Here is a 21,570-nt window from a genome sequence, read left to right as displayed (position 1 = left end):
CTACCAATTTCTGTGGTGAAGCTGAAGACCTATGAATGGAAGCTTGTGAAGAAGCATACTTAACACTGGGACAGGGTGCAACAGCAGCCACTCGGCTGGACCTTACCTGAGTTTGCACAATGGAGCTACCGGACACGGAGGAGCCCGGCGACACGATAGCGGCTGGCTCGAAGTTCTGGTGGCCTGAGGCCCTGTTTACATGGAGAAATAAGCTGTGTTGGAACGAGACCCGTCGATAGGTGTGAACAACAGATCCCACATGGAGCGACGGAGGAATCTGAGAGACCCAGACCGAACGCCATCTTTGGGAAGATAACCTGAGTAAAATGGGGAACCCTGAAACCTGGGCGAATCCAGGGAATACCTGAACCTGAGCGATCCAGGGAATACATAACACCTCAGCGATATCAGGGACAGCATGACGCCTGAGCAAATCAGGAAATACACGACACCTGAGCGATTCAGGAACTACATAACACCTGAGCGATTCCGGGAACCCATCGCCCCTAAGCGATTCAGGAAATACATAGCCCCTGAGCGATTCAGGGAACACATAGAACCTGAGCGATTCAGGGAACACATAGCACCTGAGCGATTCAGGGAACACATAGCACCTGAGCGATTCAGGGAATATACAGCACCTGAGCGATTCCGGGAATACATGACACCTGAGCGATTCAGGAAATACCTAGCACCTGAGCGATTCAGGGTATACATAACACCTGAGCGATTCAGGAAAGACATAACACCTGAGTGATTCAAGGAATACTGCACACCTAAATGAACCAGGGGACAATAAAAAAAATAAAAAAAACACGTAACATTTGAGCGATTTGGAGAATACATAACGCCTGAGCGATTCAGGGACACCTAAACCAGGACACCTAAACTAGGGAAAAGCAAAAAATAAAAACCTGTGACATCTGTGCGAATCAGTGCATGGACCTGAGCGATTCAGGGAATATGTGGACCCGCGGCTCGGGGAGATATGGCACCTGAGCGATTCAGGGGATGCCAGCCACCTTGTAACTAGAACCAAGATGCACGTGGCGAACAGGGAACATGCCACCAGCGTGACACCGTGAAAACGCCAGACCTATGACCATAACACATGGGTAACCAGATCCTTACAAACAAAACCTCAATAAATGTATATTTAATTTTTATTTTTTTTATTTTTTTCTTCCCTTTTTCCAGCAGTGCGGGGTTAAGGGCAGCAGGCTAACAGGCAGACAACCAGCCGCCGACCCGCAGGAGCGGAGAAGCGGCGCCCGCAGTAGCTGGCTGACAGGACTGAGGCTGGCTGTGCTGCTAGCCCTGCTGCCCTGAGGCCCCCGCAACCAGCCTGATCCCACCCCCCTGCACTGACCCCTGCGGCGATGAAAAACAGCCGGGATGCGGGCTGCTGGTCTAAGAAACAACAGGCCGCCGTTGAGGCCCCCCCGCCCCCCCTCCTCTCTCTGGAGGACCGGCGGTGGACAGGACCCTGAGGGCCGGGACAGGCAGCAAGAATCCCGATCCTCGCGTGAGACGCCGCCCCTCCGACGGCCGAGCCGTGCCTCGTCTGTGGTGCATGCGCCGGAGGAGCCCAGTACCTGGAGGGGGAGGCGACTGTGGCTGACATGGGACCCTGCAGCCGGGACCTCAGCGCGAGGCCGGGAGCCTGCATGGAGCGACCGGACCGGGGTAGGCGAAGCAGGGGCAGAAGCGTTTGCGGCCGCCGGCAGACCTCGTCCGCCTGGCCATAGCGCAGCAACACCTACCAAAGGCGTTGCGCCCTGGAACTACAGGGACCCGGACCGGAAGTGGCGTCACGAAGGAAGCGACCGGAAGTGGCGTCACAGCACAGGTACTGAGCAAGCAAGGAACGGGCGCCCTCCTGCTTGTACCGGGAGGTTTAAATAGGGAAGGGCGCTCCTCCCACAATTACAGGCTGCACGCAGCCTTAACTATATATATATAGTTATACTGCTGTTTTTATCTTCCCCAAGTTTTCTGGTGTAAAAAAAATCCCTGAATTTACTACTTTTTAAACACCTTTGTCCCATTAAATCTAGGCACAAGTAGCGCATTTATGTCGCCTTTACCAGGAGGTGTAAATAATGCAAAAAAATAAAAAATAAAATACAACATTGAAACCCAATGCAGTTCCTGATGTGTTTTTTCCGATGGTATCTTGTTGCTCAAAAATATAACAAATACCAATCAACTACACCTTGTGTGAACTCAGCATTAGGGCTCATGCACACGCCTGTTGCCTGTTTTATGGTCCGCAAATTGCGTATATCTGCAAGACACGGATACCGGCCATGTGCGTTCTGCATTTTACAGAACGGGACGTCCAGCCCATAATAGGACAGTCCTACCCTTGTTCCTAATACAGACAAGAATAGTACATGTTCTTTATTTTTGCGGATGCCATGGAATGGACAGTACACTGTGTGCTATCAGCATCTGTTGCTGCCCCATTGAAGATCGGGTGCAGACTCAAACCACAGTTGTGTGCGTTAACCCTTAAGTGTATAAAAACTTCCAGAAGTAGCTGCATCAGGTTATTACTTGATGTTATCAGTGCAGTTTGGTTGAAATTATCCCAAACATTCAAGGGAGGGGAACTTATCACCAGTGATGGCCAGTTCGCCATGTTCGCCCGCGAACACATGCAAGCTGCCATCTTAACTCACAAGTCTGGCGAGGCACAGGTAAGTCCTTACCAGTGCCTGTGCGCGAGCCGGTCTGAAATGAAATGCGGTCGCCGGACTTGTGAGTTAAGATGGCAGCTCACATGTGTTTGCGGGCGAACACAGCGAACTGGCCATCACTGCTTATCACACCCTGCACTGCACTGCAGAATTTTGTCTTCAAAAAGTTGCAAAATAGGGCTTTTATTTACTTGCAGAAAAATCTTGTGACTTTTTGTTTTTTATACCACCTACTCCAGTTTTCAAAAGTTTGTGTGGCTAGCTATGTAAATGAGTTTCACAACAGATTTATGACTGGAACATAAAAAAAAAAAGCCACAAAACCACTCCAAACTGGAGTAGCATTTCTAGACATTTCAGCATCGTTTCTTAAATTTGGAGCAAAGTATGCCAATACAGACCCAAGGAAAACTGATTCTTCCCCTCACAATAAATTCCCCCCCAATATCTTTCGCACATTTCGCTTCCGCTTCTTTATCACCTCCTGATGAAGTGGAAGCAAAATTCATGTTGAGGTTCTGGGGCGTGTATGTCACTGGTGTACATGGGTGAGTACTACATATCTACATATCTTTGGGAATACTTTAGTTACGGTATGTGGTAGCTGATAAGAGTGTTTAGGCCTAATGGGTAATTATGAAAGGGAATCTGTCAGCTTCGAAACACCCCCCAAACTAGAATATACGGTATAAGTGACGCAGGGTCTGAATATGTAATTGTTATTTCCTACTCACTTGCATTCTGACGCTGTGCTCTGAACAGCAGTAAAATGCATTGAGAGGACTCCCGAGCTCATGCACATAGTGCAGAGGACTGAAGGAGGAGTCCTCTCATTGCATTTTACAGCTGGTTTGGGGGAGCACTGCATGGGCTAGAAGTCAGAATGAAGATAAAAATTACATAACCAGATCCGGCGTCACTTACACTATACACCACTTATTCTAGTTTGGGGGGTATTTCTGAGCTGACGGACTCCCTTTACGGATAGGTCAGATGAATTCAAGACATGTGGATGATGTAACGGCGCACCAAGTGCCATGTTCCCATAGCCCTGTTATATAAATTATAGTGGACCAGATTTTATTGTGCTTTTAATAATAACTGAGAGATACACTCACCTAAAGAATTATTAGGAACACCTGTTCTATTTCTCATTAATGCGATTATCTAGTCAACCAATCACATGGCAGTTGCTTCAATGCATGTAGGGTTGTGGTCCTGGTCAAGACAATCTCCTGAACTCCAAACTGAATGTCAGAATGGGAAAGAAAGGTGATTTAAGCAATTCTGAGCGTGGCATGATTGTTGGTGCTAGACGGGCCGGTCTGAGTATTTCACAATCTGCTCAGTTACTGGGATTTTCACGCACAACCATTCCTAGGGTTTACAAAGAATGGTGTGAAAAGGGAAAGACATCCAGTATGCGGCAGTCCTGTGGGCGAAAATGCCTTGTTGATGCTAGAGGTCAGAGGAGAATGGGCCGACTGATTCAAGCTGATAGAAGAGCAACGTTGACTGAAATAACCACTTGTTACAACCGAGGTATGCAGAAAAGCATTTGTGAAGCCACAACACGCACAACCTTGAGGCGGATGGGCTACAACAGCAGAAGACCCCACCGGGTATCACTCATCTCCACTACAAATAGGAAAAAGAGGCTACAATTTGCACGAGCTCACCAAAATTGGACTGTTGAAGACTAGAAAAATGTTGCCTGGTCTGATGAGTCTCAATTTCTGTTGAGACATTCAAATGGTAGAGTCCGAATTTGGCGTAAACAGAATGAGAACATGTATCCATCATGCCTTGTTACCACTGTGCAGGCTGGTGGTGGTGGTGTAATGGTGTGGGGGATGTTTTCTGGGCAAACTTTAGGCCCCTTAGTGCCAATTGGCCATCGTTTAAATGCCACGGGCTACCTGAGTATTGTTTCTGACCATGTCCATCCATTCATGACCACCATGTACCCATCCTCTGATGGCTAGTTCCAGCAGGATAATGCACCATGTCACAAAGCTCGAATCATTTCAAATTGGTTTCTTGAACATGACAATGAGTTCACTGTACTAAAATTGCCCCCACAGTCACCAGATCTCAACCCAATAGAGCATCTTTGGGATATGGTGGAACAGAAGCTTCGTGCCCTGGATGTGCATCCCTCAAATCTCCATCAAATGCAAGATGCTATCGTATCAATATGGGCCAACATTTCTAAAGAATGCTATCAGCACCTTGTTGAATCAATGCTCACGTAGAATTAAGGCAGTTCTGAACGCAAAAGGGGGTCCAACACCGTATTAGTATGGTGTTCCTAATAATTCTTTAGGTGAGTGTAATAGATATTTGTAATTAATGGAATCGGATATGCTGGGTCTAATTGTTTGTAGGACGTATTTAAGAGAGATTCTAGTTACAAATGCCATGGTGAGTTTTCGGTTATTTTTAGGAAACAAAATATATTAGTAGCCATTTTTAAATGTTAATTTGTATATAGAAACATTAGATAAATAGAGAACCATGCCATCGGAATATATGACATAGTTACCGGTAATAGGGCAGTAAGATTAAACCTACATATTCCCCATATCACTGATAAACAAGTAGTTATGCTCAGATTACTAGTATCAGTAACAAAGAGCATATTACAGCATGTAACTAGTTCCACATATAGTTTATAATAGTGGACCCCTCTACCTAAGCTCATTACATGAGAGTACTAGCTGCTGGAAACCACTATTACCAGCTGTATGTAGCTATTTGTAAAGCCTTGCTGATTGTTTAGAAGCCTGAAATCAAATTTTCTAATTTTTGTGAGTACAGATTGGCCCACAAAAAACGTAGCCCGCCTCCAATGTCTCCAAATCAAACTGCCTAATAGTAAATCCGTCTTAGTTGTCCATAGCAACTAATCAGAGCTTTTGGTTCCTTTTTTTCAGGGCTCTGAAAAAATGAAAGCTGAGCTCTGATTGGTTGCTATGGGTTACTAAGACATTTACTATTAGGCAGTTTGATTTGGAGATGCTGGAGGATGGTTACTTGTTCTTGGACCACCCTGTATTATGAATAATGTGACTCATAGAGGTCTCTGGTACAGAATTTATATCCGTTTCGTGTTAGAAACGTTTATGTGGCGATATAGGAAATGTGTCACTGAATTTTTTATCTGCCAGTTAAAATCAGATGGTAACACATCTTTTGTTCTAATCTGTTTTAGTTTCTGATTCCAGATTTTTTATTCTATTCCCTGAACATGATTATGGGGGCGATCATCTTGCCTGAGCTAACAGCATTTAGAAAGTGTTTACAGAATTGCTTTACGGCAATTTGACTTTGTTTTCCATCTTGCATAACAGGAACCAGACGGATCCGTTATGATTACCGTAGACTTCTATTATGACGGAAAGCAAAACTAAATTACTTTTAACCTCTTCAGGACACATGACGTACCAGTCATGTAAAAAAAGTCATTTTTCCCAAATAAAGTAAAAAATAAATTGGTAAAATATAGGGGGGAAAAAAGTATACATATCAGGCATCGCCGCGTCCGTATCGACCGGCTCTATGGCTCTATAAATATATTACATGACCTAACCCCTCAGATGAACACCATTAAAAAAAAAAAAAAAAAAAATGTGCTAAATAAACCATTTCTTTATCACCTTACATCACAAAAAGTACAACAGCAAGCGATCGTAAAGGCGTTTGCCCACCAAAATAATACCAATATAACCGTCACCTCATCCCGCAAAAAATGAGCCCCTAACTGAGACAATCGCCTAAAAAATAAAAAAACTATGGCTCAGAATATGGAGACACTAAAACATCATTGTTTTTGTTTTTAAAAAAACTGTTATTGTGTAAAACTTACATAAATAAAAAGTATACATATTAGGTATCGCCGCGTCCGTATCAACTGGCTCTATAAAAATATCACATGTCCTAACCCCTCAGATTAACACCATAAAAATAAAAACTGTGCTAAATAAACAATTTTTTTTGTCACCTTACATCACAAAAAGTGTAATAGCAAGCGATCAAAAAGTCATATGCCAATCAAACCGTCATCTCATTCCACAAAAAATTAGACCCTACCTAAGATAATCGCTCAAAAAATGAAAAAATATGGCTCTCAGAATATGGAGACACTAAAAAATGTTTTTTTTTTTTGTTTCATAAATGATATTATTGTGTAAAACTTACATAAATAAAAAAAAGTATACATATTAGGCATCTCCGAGTCCGTATCGACCGGCTCTATAAAAATATCACATGACCTAACCCCTCAAATGAACACCGTAAAAAATGTAAAATAAAAACTGTGCTAAATAAACCATTTTTTGTCACCTTACATCACAAAAAGTGTAATAGCAAGCGATCAAAAAGTCACACGCACACCAAAATAGTGCCAATCAAACCATCATCTCATCCCGCAAAAATCATACCCTACCCAAGATAATCTCCCAAAAACGGAAAAAAATTATGGCTCTCAGACTATGGAAATACTGAAACACGATTTTTTTTGCTTCAAAAATGAAATGTGTGTAAAATTTACATAAATAAAAAAAAGTATACATATTAGGTATCGCCGCATCCCTGACAACCTAGTCTATAAAAATACCACATGATCTAACCTGTCAGATGAATGTTGTAAATAACAAAAAATAAAAACGGTGCCAAAACAGCTATTTCTTGTTACCTTGCCTCACAAAAAGTGTAATATAGAGCAACCAAAAATCATATGTATCCTAAACTAGTACCAACAATACTGCCACCCTATCCCGTAGTTTCTAAAATGGGGTCACTTTTTTGGAGTTTCTACTCTAGGGGTGCATCAGGGGGGCTTCAAATGGGACATTGTGTCAAAAAAAACTGTCCAGCAAAATCTGCCTTCCAAAAACCGTATGGCATTCCTTTCCTTCTGCACCCTGCCGTGTGCCTGTACAGCGGTTTATGACCACATTTGGGGTGTTTCTGTAAACTACAGAATCAGGGCCATAAATATTGAGTTTTGTTTGGCTATTAACCCTTGCTTTGTTACTGGAAAAAATGGATTCAAATGGAAAATTTGCCCAAAAATTTTAATTCTGAAATGTTATCTCCATTTGCCAATAACTCTTGTGGAACACCTAAAGGGATAACAACGTTTTTAAAATCAGTTTTGAATGCCTTGAGGGGTGTAGTTTCTTAGATGGGGTCACTTTTATGGAGTTTCTACTCTAGGGGTGCATCAGGGGGGCCTGAAATGGGACATGGTGTCAAAAAAAAACAGTCCAGCAAAACCTGCCTTCCAAAAACCGTATGGCATTCCTTTCCTTCTGCGCCCTGCCGTGTGCCCGTACAGCGGTTTACGACCACATATGGTGTGTTTCTGTAAACTACAGAATCAGGGCCATAAATATTGAGTTTGGTTTGGCTGTTAACCCTTGCTTTGTAACTGGAATAAAACTCTTAAAATGGAAAATCTGCCAAAAAAGTAAAATTTTGACATTGTATCTCTATTTTCCATTAATTCTTGTGGAACACCTAAAGGGTTAACAAAGTTTATAAAATCAGTTTTGAATACCTTGAGGGGTGTAGTTTCTAGAATGGGGTCATTTTTGGGTGGTTTCTATTATGTAAGCCTCACAAAGTGACTTCAGACCTGAACTGGTCCCTAAAAATTGGGTTTTTGAAAATTTCTGAAAAACTTCTAAGCCTTGTAACATCGCCCAAAAACAAAATATCATTCCCAAAATGATACAAACATGAAGTAGACATATTGGAAATGTAAAGAAATAACTATGTTTGGAGGTATTACTATGTATTATAGAAGTAGAGAAATTGAAACTTGGAAATTTGCAATTTTTAAATATTTTGGGTAAATTTGGAATTTTTTTCTAAATAAAAATTATTATTTTTTAACTTCATTTTACCAGGGTCATGAAGTACAATATGTGATGAAAAAACAGTCTCAGAATGGCCTAATTAAGTCAAAGCGTTTTAAAGTTATCAGCACTTAAAGTGACACTGGTCAGATTTGCAAAAAATAGCCTGGTCCTTAAGGTGAAATAAGGTTGTGTCCCAAAGTGGTTAAAGGGAACCTGTCACTGGGATTTTGTGCATAGAGCTGAGGACATGGGTTGCTAGATGGCCGCTAGCACATCCGCAATACCCGGTCCCCATAGCTCTGTGTGCTTTTATTGTGTCAAAAAAACGATTTGATACATATGCAAATTAACCTGAGATGAGTCCTGTCCCTGACTCATCTCACGTACAGGACTCATCTCAGGTTAATTTGCATATGTATCAAATCGGTTTTTTGACACAATAAAAGCACACAGAGCTATGGGGACCGGGTATTGCGGGTGTGCTCGCGGCCATCTAGCAACCCATGTCCTCAGCTCTATACACAAAATCCCGGTGACAGGTTCCCTTTAAAGGCTTCCGTTTTGCATTCCATCATAATACAAGTCTATGGGCAGCATAACGGATCCATCCTGGTTTATGTTATGCAAGACTGGACTCCTGCATAATGGAAACCAGGATAGATCCGTTATGCTGCCCATAGGCCTCTTTCACGCGACCGTGACGGATTAGCTCAGTGAAACTCGCACCATTTTGCAAGCAAATTCAGTCAGTTTTGTCTGCAATTGCGTTCAGTTGTTAATTTTTCCATTTATAACTTTTGTTAACTATTTTAGAAGGGAAATCAAATGCATTTGTACCCAATATGTTACTCACCTCTATGGTTTCTGCATGATACAAGATCAAGAAAGGTACAGGACCAATCCAAAGTTTAATCAGTGGAAGGTGTCTCAGCGCCTCGGAGAATTCAATAATTTGTTTAAAGAAATCTGGAAAAACAAAGAAGCAGAATAAAAAAAAAACTTTAAATGATATAAACTTAGGGGTAATATATATGAAATGCACTGCACTAGAGAGTTGGAGTGAGTTTGGCTGTTTTATCGGTGGAGTAGTTATTTTGTGCCTTTTTTAGAGGAGGGAGGTTGCGCCATGCCCAGCAAATTGCATTTACTAAGGGTCAGACAGATGTTTTGTGGACAGGGTTTAGGGGGTCATTTATCAAAGTGGTGTAAAGTAGAACTGGCTTAGTTTGACCATACTAACCAATCAGATTCCACCTATTATTTAGGACAGCTCCTTTGGATAATGAAAGGTGGAATCTGATTGGTTGCTATGGGCAACTAAGCCATTCCCACTTTACACCAGTTTGATAAATAACCCCCTTTAGTTTTTAGCCAGATTTATCATTGTAACTTTCTGACCAAAAAGTTGCAAGTTATCCCAAAATTGCACCTGTACTCCAGTCCGCTGAAGACGTACAGTTAAAAACCTCTGTAATAAATGAGGTTAGAATTTAAACTGAAGCATGCAGGTATGCCATATGACAGATATAACAAATGGTCTGCAATATTTCGAAAATTTGTAAAAAAACAAACAAAAACAAACAAGTGCAACCGTTGACACACACTCCAAAAATGACACCAAAAAGTCACAGGTTAATATGTTACCTCCTTAGACTGGCAATTAGACAAGTACCACATTGCGTCATGAGTCTAACTTTAGAAAATTGCAATAGAATATCATGCTTTCTTCCAGTTCTACTTTGGGAATGTCATCTCCGAAACACCATCCAAACTAGAGTAAGTGGTGTGTAGTATAAGTGATGCTGAGTCTGATTAGGCAATCTTTATCTTCATAGTCCCTTGCATTCCGACACTGTGCTCCCACAAACCAGCAGTAAACACCTTTTTGAGTCCTCTCCACTATGTGCATGAGCTCAGGAGTTCTCTCAATGCATTTTACTGCTGGTTTGTGGGAGCACAGCGTCCCAAAAATGATCTAATCGGACTCTGCATCATTTACACTATACACCGCTTATTCTAGTTTGGAAGGTGTTTCGGAGCTGACATTCCCTTTAAGACAAAATTAACCAAAAAAAAAACAAAACAAAAAGAAAACACTAATAAATGGAATCATTCAGAAGTTGCGTAGATTTCCCTTGCTTCTTATATGTGCCCACATTCACATGAAGCTAATTTTATAGTGTTTTTTTTAACATGTCTATTCTAAATGCATTTACAGAATACAAAGCTCAATGGTATGCTCTCCAGATGACAAAAATTCAGTCTGCAAACACTCCACTTGTTGAATTTGTACTGCCAAAAGCGTGGAAGCAAACACTCAGGGGTGCACCTAGCCGTTCTTCTGCCTGAGGCGAAAACTGAAACAGCCCCCCTCCCCCCCATGCCAAATTCTTAACCTAACCCCTTCCATTTAGCTTATGACCTTTGGGCTGCCCCCCTCTTGCCCCTACCTGGTGCTGTCTGAGGCGATCGCCTCACCTGGCCTCATTGGTGGTGCACCCCTACAAACACTTCAAATGATACAATCCCAAAGTCACTATCAACAGTATTTTACCACTACAGTACAAAACCCATTGTCTACATCAGGCATCCTCAAACTGCGGCCCTCCAGCTGTTGTACAACTACAACTCCCACAATGCCCTGCTGTAGGCTGAGACCTGTAGGCTGCTCAGGCATGCTGGGAGTTGTAGTTTTGCAACAGCTGGAGGGCCGCAGTTTGAGGATGCCTGGTCTACATGAAATCTGACGACAGCCTGGATAAGGCTATAGAATGGCAGACATATGGCCATCACAAGGACCGTGTATCACGGACAGCACATGGTCATGTGAATGCAGCCTTACGGTACATTCGTATGGGCAGATTTTTTAAAAAGAGATCTGTTTCATACATATGTTTCCGTTAAAATTTCTGGAGCAAATTTACTGCATGTTAGTACAGCCATTATACATTCAATTATTTAGTGATTTATAATAATATAATAAAAATCCTGATCATATTCCCTGCAATTCAATGTTACTGCACAATAAGGCCTCTTTCACACATATTTTTCCCGTTTTGCGGGCCGTTTTTTGCGTTCCGCATACGGTCCGTATACGGAACCATTCATTTCAATGGTTCCGCAAAAAACCGGAATGTACTCCGCATGCATTCCGTTTCCGTATTTCCGTTCCGTTTAAAGATAGAACATGTCCTATTATTGCCCGCAAATCACGTTCCGTGGCTCCATTCAAGTCAATGGGTCCGCAAAAAAACGGAACACATACGGAAATGCATCCGTATGTCTTCCATATTCGTTCCGTTTTTTGCAGAGCCATCTATTGAAAATGTTATGCCCAGACCAATTTTTTCTATGAAATTACTGTATACTGTATATGCCATACGGAAAAACGGAACGGAAAAACGGAATGGAAACGGAAACACAACGGAAACAAAAAACGGAACAACGGATCTGTGAAAAACGGACCGCAAAACACTGAAATAGCCATACGGTAGTGTGAAAGAGGCCTAAAAATGAAAAGGTCCACGGCTGTGAATGCCCATACAGTGAGCTTATTTGCTAATATACTATATACTGTGTAGTATCTACAATCTTGTCAAAAAAAAGTGATGGAAGAATTTAAATCTCCACAACTTTGCAAAATCGAGCAATTCTAGGGTAGCAGGATAGGATTCTGGTCCCATTGCCTGAAGGGCACATAAGAAAACATCACATGGCAGCCTGGGGGCCCGTTACACATTCTGCATTGAGCCCCAGAATCTTTATGCTATACCTTTAAGTAAAATTGTATAGAAGCAGAAACTCTTTGTATATAACAACTTTAGTTCTCATTCATGGTCATACTGCTGGGGTTATGAGCAGAAGTACTGTACATGACCACAGCATGACATATTCTAATAACTATACTGCAAGCAAGTAAATAGTAAAGGGAACTCCGACTCCAGGTGAGAGTACAGATTGCACAATGGAAAATGTCAATATAGCGCACGACCTGATTTGAATTTGCTGAAGGTTACAGTGAAGTTCACGAGACCAACTCTACAATTCTTCTGATATTTAGTATTAATAGAAACATCCTTTTCATCAGCCAATATACAGTATACAGTGCTGTCCTGCACAGTACAGGAGAAGAGCTAAGTTTGCCAAATGAATTCTTTTTTTGTGAATCACCTTTTTATGGTTTTAACCAGGACAGTGGGTTAAAACGAATACCAAGTTTTACCAACTTTCCGCTCAGCGCCGGATATTACGTCACTGTCTGTAAGCACAGAGCTATGATGGTGTGGGCCCAGGTGTTGGGCAGCATTTTTATGGACAGTCCATAAAAAAAGGCAATTTTTTTCCTGTGTCCGAGAAAAATAAAAATAAATCGACGTTTCCATGATGGTGGTACCTGACTAGACTACTTTAGTGGTAATTATAATCCATCTACCGGTCACAGTAAATGCTGGTAGTGAGTTTTTAGCAGTATATATTGAGCTATAGCCATATGTTACTTATAATCTTTAGCACTTAATATGGTTTTCCAATTTGTCCGTAATTTTTTTTGGCTGTCCGTGATTTTGGGAGAAGTTATCCAGAAAAAAGAAAAATTCTGGTTGCCAACCCTGGTGTTGGGCCTGTGCCACCGCTTGCGGGTGCCAACTATATTGTGTATTATACTGTATGATACAGGTGGCACCCTGCCCTGACTGCCGAGATCATATGAACTATGAAAACAGGCAGTTTAACCCTTCAGATGCCACGGCAACCACAGCATCTAAGTGGTTAGACAAAGGGATAGAGCTCACTGAGTACTTGTCATAGAAGCCAGGGGGCTTTCTGAAGGTCTCCAGTGCTGCCATGTTAATCTCGCTGTAATAGATGGCCTGTAAAACGTTACTACAGGAGATCAAATGATCATGGGATCGAGAAAAATTTAAAAAAATAAATTATCCTGATTTACCATGTGCCAAAATATCGAATAAAATACTTCCAAAAGGCATGTGTATCCCTAAACGAGCCCTCACACAGCTCAATCAGCAGAAATATAAAACGTTATGGGTGTCAGAATATTTTGATGCAAAGCAATCATTTTTTAAGAACATAACTAAAACAGTGTGGTCTCTCTATAATAGGACTGCCTGCAGAGTTAGATTACAGTCATTTTTACAATGAAAACCTAAAAATCATGGTGGAATTGCATCGTTACTTCACACCATCACCTCCCTAACATTAGATAAACCCCAAATGGTGCCATTAAAAATACTTGTCCCACAGAAAACAAGCCCCCATGCAGAAAAATATAAAGTTCTGACTTTTGAAATACGAAGATCAAAAAATATAAAAAATTGCCACATCTTAAGTATCAAACTAGGCTGTGTCCTTAACAGGTTAAAAGAAATGTAAGCAGCTTCAAGGAGTATTTCAGCTCTGCCTGTAAACTCCCTGCAGCAATGTCTCTCTGCATATACTTTACCTCCGCCATTTGGCTTCAGCAACAGTGCATCCCCCACCAGTGGGTAATTGGGGCCCACTCCTGGAATGGGCTTCATTATTTTCCATTTGTTGAAGTAGTCAACGAAGAAAGGGACAGTAGAGAAGAGTATGAGGGTGATCAGCCCAACAGCTGCAGTAACCCAGACCAGCAGATGCACGTCTGCCCTCAGCAGCTCCATGTTGTATTCCTGCGCTGCAATGCCAGGGGTGGGGGGTTACAGAGTGATGTTGGTTATGATGGTAGAGAACGTGTGTCCTTGTGTTTATAAGTTCTCCAGCTTCCTCAATGCTGCTTCCCCTTGTTGTACAATCAGCCAGTCAGCAATCAGCCTGTGCTTCCTCACAGTGACTGGAGGGGCGGGATGATACATTGCTGGAAGACAGTGTACTTTACACTGCAGGCCTCCACGCCTGTCTCACTCACAGCTCTTTAATCCAGGGGAAATCTGGCTGGTTAGTAGAATGGGAACTGTATCGTAATAGTATATAGTATATAGTATACAATTATTATAGTACAGTAATAGTATAGTAACCGTACAGTAAAAATAATATAGCATAGTAGGAATAGCATAATAGTATTGTGATAATACAGTTGTAGTCTAGTAGTATGGTAATAGTGTAGTAAAATTGTAATAGTATAGTAATACAGTAGTATGGCAATAGTATAGTAATTTAGTCATAGTATAGTCACATAGTAATAGTATAGTAATAATAATATATTAGTATTGCAATAGTAGCAATATTGTTAGTATAGTGGTGTAGGGATATTTTAGAAGTAATAGTAGTAACAGTGCAGTATAGTAATACAGTAGTAACATTTATTTTGAGGCAGCTACTGTATATAGAGCTGACATATTTCGCTGTGCTCTACAGAAATTAGCATCAAAATGTACCTAATGGAGCTCACAGTCTAAGGTCCCTGTCAATATGTCTTTGGAGTGGGGAGAAAACCAAAGAACCCTGAGGAACCCCACGCAAACACGGGGAGAACATACTTTGTGCAGATGTTGTCCTTGGTCAGATTTGAACCCAGGCAGTGGCGTAGGGATCGCCATAGCAACCATAGCAGTGGCTATGGGGCCCTACGCCACTGGGGGCCCGTCCGGACTGCATTAATTTTTTTTTATTATTAACACAGACAGGCAGCCAGGCCCGCCCGCCCAGTGCAGTGGGCGGGGCTTGGGCGGTCCGCGGCTCGGGCCTTACTGAGGGGAGTAGTCACTGTCAGGACAGGAGGCGGGGGGCCCGGGGCGCACTGCCTCACAAGCAGATGAGGAGGTAGGCGGTGGAAAGGGGGCAGCAACGGGGGCGTACCTGTGGGTTAGCCACTCTGTGAGCTGGTCTGCTGTAGACTAGTTACTAGTATGAAGGACCTGCGATGAGGTCACAGTCATGTGATCCATTACAAGAGGGGCGGAGTTTAGTGTGGAGGCGGAGCCCGGAGAGGATAGTAAAGACTGAGTGGAGGACCTGTGGTGATGTCACTTGGAGGCGGAGCCAGGCACCAGCACCACAGGGCAGGAAAGATTATTTCCTCCTATGCCTCCTCACACAGCCAGGGAAAAGCTGGCCTGTCTTCAAACTAGTAAGCTCCTTTTTTCTTTTTTTTTTTCTCCTTCTTTTGTCCAGTTGTTTAATTTTAACCCCTTGAGGCTCATCCATGTGACAGTGACTGAGCTTTTTCCATTAGCCAAATAGTGAGTCTCAGCCAGCACCACTCCACTCCCATGATGTCCCATTTACTTATAATTAGGACACGTTGTAAGATTTAGCATGGAGAAGTAGTACCTGTCATGCTAAATCTTTAGAGCGTGTCCTTAGTAGTTACTGTCACTCAGCGCTGCTGTCACCACCAAGTATCGCTGATGACCCACCTTTAAGGTCCAGTCACACGACCGTAATTCTGGGTCCGCCTCCGTGCCACAATTTTGCGTAATGCTTGCGGACCCATTCATTTCAATCGGGCTGCAAAGGATGCGGACCGCAACAGTTGTCAGTGTTCCCTGTACAGAGAGAGAAGGGGGCCCGTATAGAAAGGATCAATATGAGGCTTCGTTCACATCACCGTTCAGCCATTCCGTTCTCCTGCTCAGTTTAGGAGCAGGAGAATGGAAAGGACAGATTCGGAACATAACGGAGCCTACGGACCCCATAGACTATAATAAAGTCTGTTAGGTTTCTGCTCAGAACATGATTTTGGAGCAGAAACAAAAGTAGTGCATGCAAGACTTTTGTCTCCGCTTCAAAAATCTTCTTCTGAGCGAACACCTAATGGACCCCATTATAGTCTATGGGGTCCTTAGGATCGGTTAGGCTCAGTTATGTGCCGAATCCGTCCTTTCCGTTCTCCTGCTCCTAAATGGAGCAGGAGAGCGGAAAGGCTGAACGGTGATGTGAAAGAAGCCTGAGTTGTCACTGGGCTTTCACCGCTGTCTCAGGCGGCTGCCTGCATGGCCCAGCTGATGATAAGCCGGGCCTATAATAAGCCGGGCCATGCAGGCAGTGTTGTGCTCCACTCACTATGCGGTGCTGAGACAATGTGTGGAGCGGACTGCGGCGGTGATCCTGCCCCATACACAGCAGGTGCTGTGACGATCTCACCATCGTATAAGTGTCTGTCCATATGTATGTGTCTGTCCCTGTGTGTGTGTGTCTGTCACCTGTGTGTCTGTCCCTGTGTGTCTCTCCCTGTGTGTGTCACCATCACTATGCCCACAGTGTTCCTATGTCTTGACGCAGCTGCATCAGACGTTCTGTGCGGGGCAAGAAGAAGATGGAAGAGGAGGCAGCGCCGCCAGCATGGAGTCCCATGGGAGAGGCACAGGGAGGCACATTAAGGACGTAGGTAACACTACCACACGATCTACACTAGTGTTATCTGTGGTTTTACATAGGACTGCAGGTAACACTACCACATTATCAGCTCTAGCGTTATCTGTGGTTTTTACATAGGACTGCAGGTAACACTACCACATTATCAGCTCTAGTGTTATCTGTAGTTTTACATAGGACTGCAGGTAACACTACTACATTTTCTGTACTTAGATAGCCAGTACTGTGTTATCTGTGTTGTTACATAGGGCTGCAGGTGATATCTACTACATTATCTATACTCAGAGAGTTATCACTATGTAAGGGGGCCCACTGAGACTTTATTGCCCAAGGGCCCACAAGGACGGATCCGGCATTTTTCCCCATAGGAATGTATTAGTGTCGGATCTGTCCTTCCGGCCTGCGCATGTGCAGACCGGTAAAAATGTGAAAATAACGGATCCGTTCTTGCAATGCATTTGTGAGATGGATCCGCATCTGGATCCGTCTCACAAATGCTTTCAGTCACATTAAAATCAGCGGATCCGGCGGGCAGTTCCGATGACGGAACTGCCCGCCGGATCACACTGCCGCAAGTGTGAAAGTAGCCGAGGTGGCTGTTTCTTCGCCAAAATGCCATTAACCATTACCACACCACACTATTAAATAATGCAGCTGCGCCTGCCAGGCTTGGTACAGCCAGATCTCAGTATCTTCCCTAATCCATATTCACACATATACCTGCTCAAGCCTGGCAGGCGCAGCTGCATTATTTAAAGGGGGGGGGGGGGGGGCCCATAAATTTTTTTGCTATGGGGCCCAGTCATTTCTAGCTACGCCCCTGAACCCAGGACTCCAGCACTGCAAGGCACCAGTGCTAACCACTGAGCCACCATGTAACAGTGCATTAGTAAAGCAATAGTAGTGTAGTAATATTATAGTAGTAATATTATTAGTATAGTGGTGTAGGGATATATTAGTAGTAATAGTGCAGTATTAGTAGGGTATCGCATAGTAATGGTATAGTAGTAATAGTATAGTCGCATAGTAATGGTATAGTAATAGTATAGTAGTGATAATATATTAGTATAGCAATAGTAGTATAGTAATAGTAGTAATATTAGTAATATAGTGTTGTAGTGATATTTTAGTAGTAATAGTGCGGTAATAGTATAGCAAGATAAAGTAGGATAGTAACAGTATACTGATACAGTAGTATAGTATAGTAGTAATAGAATATAATACAAACAATAGCATATAAGTAGTAGAGTAACAATATAGTAATAATAGTAATGGTATAGTAATACTGACTTTTCCTTGTATATCGTCAATCATGTTTATTCTAACAGCCACTAAGTAGGTTTCCATGCATAAACTTCAAGTTTTAGGCTGGGGCTACATGTTGATCTTGGTCACAATACTCGTTACTTGACCAAAGATCACTGTATAGCAGTGCAGCAATTGGCAGCGCCATTACTGTCATCCCATAATTACAAAGAAAATGGGGGTGATGCTAGGGAGGCCAGAAGCGGTGTGGCGAGCCAGGTAAGTATATTCATTGTGAGGGGCCCGGGCATATGGGGGAGCATTTTATAGTCTTGGATAACCCCTTTAAGACTGATGTTTCAAACCCCAGTCCTTAGTGAATGGGCCCCAGTTTTGTAGGAGTCTGCATTGCTATAACGAGTGCCAAAGTTATCAAATGTTGCACCATTTTTGACAAGTCTAACATGTCTTGAGATATTACTCCACTTTCTCTGTCACCCTTTTGCAATTGCGACAATTTGTGCAACTGTTTAAAAAGTCGCTATACAAAAAGTCACAAAGCCCTATATTGTTAAAGTCTGAATTCTGGAGTGCAATGCTTGATTACTCCCACTGAACACACACAGAGTGTTATAGAATAGATGATAGGTGGAGAATCATAAGGTTCCTTTATTCTGTATACAGTAGATGAAGCACCATGCCAGCTGTCATCTGATAGAACTGCTTGGTCCACCATGAAACCAGCATATCTCGAACTATGACATTATTATGAATGCTTCCAGATCTAATACATGAATGAATAGGCAGCTCTTAATACTGGGCAAAATATATAGGGGGTCGTGTACTATCAGATATATTGTACTGCAGTTTTCTGGCAAACATCTGTCACAGATTGTGGCGCGAAGGCTATTTGCGCAGCAATCTGCGACTTTTCCCCACTCTTACCAAAACAGGGGGCGTGGTGCGGGCGGGTAGCAGAAGGGGCCGGCAGACCCGTCCCATTTATCATTTTCAAAGCCTGTTTTAGACATAGAAAATGGTCTAAATTTAGACCAGCAAGGAAGTTGGCTTACATTTAGACCGCCGATGGATGTGCGAACTTATGTAGAGGCCAACGCCTATTCATAACTTCAGCAGTTCCACCAACAGCACAGGGGTTAATAAGACTGGTGTCAAAAACAGCGGTCTTAAAAAATTACCCCCATAGTGTATACAAATAGTAATAATGGCTCAAATTTACTATTTTTTGCACCATTTTTCTTTAAGACTAGAGGGTTTATTTAGTGCCAAATTCAAGATCCACTGTCTCATGGCAATGAGCCCAGGAGGGGAGAGAGTAGAGGACAGGAGTGGTCATAATATTGGTCCTCACTGTGACGCTCCTTGGGCCATGCAATAATGGTAGGGGCACATCCCTTTTTTCCCCTCAGGGCACACTTGAGTTTGTGGTCTCCTGCCTGGTGGTAGATTGTGAGCCCTTTGGTGTTAGTGAGAACAAGGCTTGGCTCCCTTGGTATACTGGAGAGGAGAGACACTGTGCCTGAGCATGGTCACAGTGCAATGTATTGATGAGACTGGGTTTAGAGGTAACAAGTCCAGTGTTCTTTACTGACGCAATTTAGAGAGATGATACATACACAGGTATTTGCAGAGTAAGCTCAGTCTCTTCAGATTACATGCACAGTTCTCCCAAAACTAGATACAGGGGTCCATACCAACAGGCAAATACAGGTGAAACTGTAAAAAAATTTGAATATTGTGCAAAGTTCATTTATATCAGTAATGCAACGTAAAAGGTGAAACTAACATATGAGAGACTCATTACATGCAAAACGAGATATTTCAAGCCTTTATTTGTTATAATTTGGATGATTATGGCTTACAGCTTATGAAACCCCAAAGTCACAATTTTGAGGTCCCCTTTGCTCAGGGGATATGGATTAATTAGCTGACTAGAGTCTGACACTTTGATACTAGAATATTGAACCTTTTCACAATATTTTAATTTTAAGCTGGATTAATGCAATTCCTTTTAAGTTGCATTACTGAAATAAATGGAATTTTGTATGATATTCAAATTTTTCAAGTTTCACCTGTATCTCTCTGAATCACTTTCCCTCTAAATCCATCTGTCACATGCCGGAGGCCTAAGGCAGACCTCCGGGACGTCAAGCAAACAGGACACAGGCAAAACAGACCAAGGACCCACAAATAACTTTTTTACAAGTGTAATAAAAGCACAGAGAGCGGAGAGCCAGTGAGGCCCGTTCTTCACAGAGCCCCTGGTGGTGGGGATCAACTGGGCCAAGGGCTCACTGGTCGCGCCTCCAGGAAGGTCCTGGTACACTTGGCCCCTACCTGCAGAACACCAGGCTGGTGAAACCACCAGCAGAAAGACAACATAACTGGAACCCAAGCAAACACAGGACATGGAACATACAACAAGACGAATGGGAACCAGCAAAGACCTAGACCCCATGCGGAATGGAAGCATGGCGGTCTTAGCCAGCGCTGCACACAGACTAGAGATTCACACAGACTAGAGATCCAAACAGACTAGAGATCCTTCCTACGGAGAACCCATGGACTCTCTCACGAAGGCAGGACAAACATGGGACAGGAACAGAAGCAGAAAGGAACTATAGGCAGACAAGAACAGACAGGGATCAGAAGCAGTATAGCGCTGCCAGGCTATCAGATGCAGTATAGCACTGCTAGGCTACCAAGGAACAGACAAGGATAACAAAAACATTATAAAGGCCAGGTACAGATCAGACAAGGATATAACATCAAACACTATCACAGAACAGGTACCAACAACATCAGACAAAGCAGCAACAAAGCATTACCAAGTGACACCACAAACAAGGGCAGATAGTAAAAACCCCCAGGGTCAGCAGCAAGGGGCTATACCCAGTAAGGCACTGGGCAGAGATAGACTGATCCCAAACCCCACAGCTCACTGGTAGATATAGCTGCATAATGAGGGCACCTGATAAGCCACACTCAGGCACAGATCAGGGAAAGTTAATGTGACAGACTGAACCGTCTGCGGGGCTGCTGGAGAAGGCTGAGGGCCAGCTTCCTTCCTAGCGACTACAGACATAGGATTTTGGAGATCCCCCTTGTTTGGTTGAACCGGGTGTTCGGGGCACATGGACGGCTGTTGCAGTGGAGCCTGTCCCTACAGCCGTTCACTTTCACAATCTAATACTGACCTGGGAAACACAATGCGAATGCTGATGGACTATCTCACCAAACAGAACTGGAAGGGTGACTAACAGGGACATCCCCAAGTGGACCCATAGAGGGTCCCATCGGGTCTGCCATACTTAAACTTGGAGGAGCTATGTGATGACATGGTGAAGAGCTATATGTGTATTGGTGTTGGGTGTAATAATCAGCCCCCCCTTCGTTATCTCCCTTTGTACTCTGAAAGAGCTCAG

At 43.0% G+C, this 21,570-nt stretch overlaps 1 protein-coding gene across 1 annotated transcript in view; it reads right to left on the bottom strand.

The window, feature by feature from the left end:
* Positions 1-14,357, bottom strand: part of LOC122940960 (cytochrome P450 4V2) — a 56,188-nt gene extending 41,831 nt beyond the window's left edge. Inside the window, exons 1-2 of the mRNA XM_044297910.1 lie at positions 14,028-14,357; positions 9,423-9,535 (exon numbers count right to left, since the gene is read on the bottom strand). Of these exons, the coding sequence (XP_044153845.1) occupies positions 9,423-9,535; positions 14,028-14,226 (312 nt within the window). The 5' untranslated portion in view covers positions 14,227-14,357. The remainder of the gene's footprint in view (positions 1-9,422; positions 9,536-14,027) is intronic.
* Between the last annotated feature and the right edge of the window lie 7,213 nt (positions 14,358-21,570).

Source organism: Bufo gargarizans, chromosome 1 (genome assembly GCF_014858855.1).
Source record: "Bufo gargarizans isolate SCDJY-AF-19 chromosome 1, ASM1485885v1, whole genome shotgun sequence".
Taxonomy (NCBI): domain Eukaryota; kingdom Metazoa; phylum Chordata; class Amphibia; order Anura; family Bufonidae; genus Bufo; species Bufo gargarizans.
Note: the sequence above shows the minus strand (reverse complement) of the source record. Positions and strands in the feature narration are given on the sequence as shown.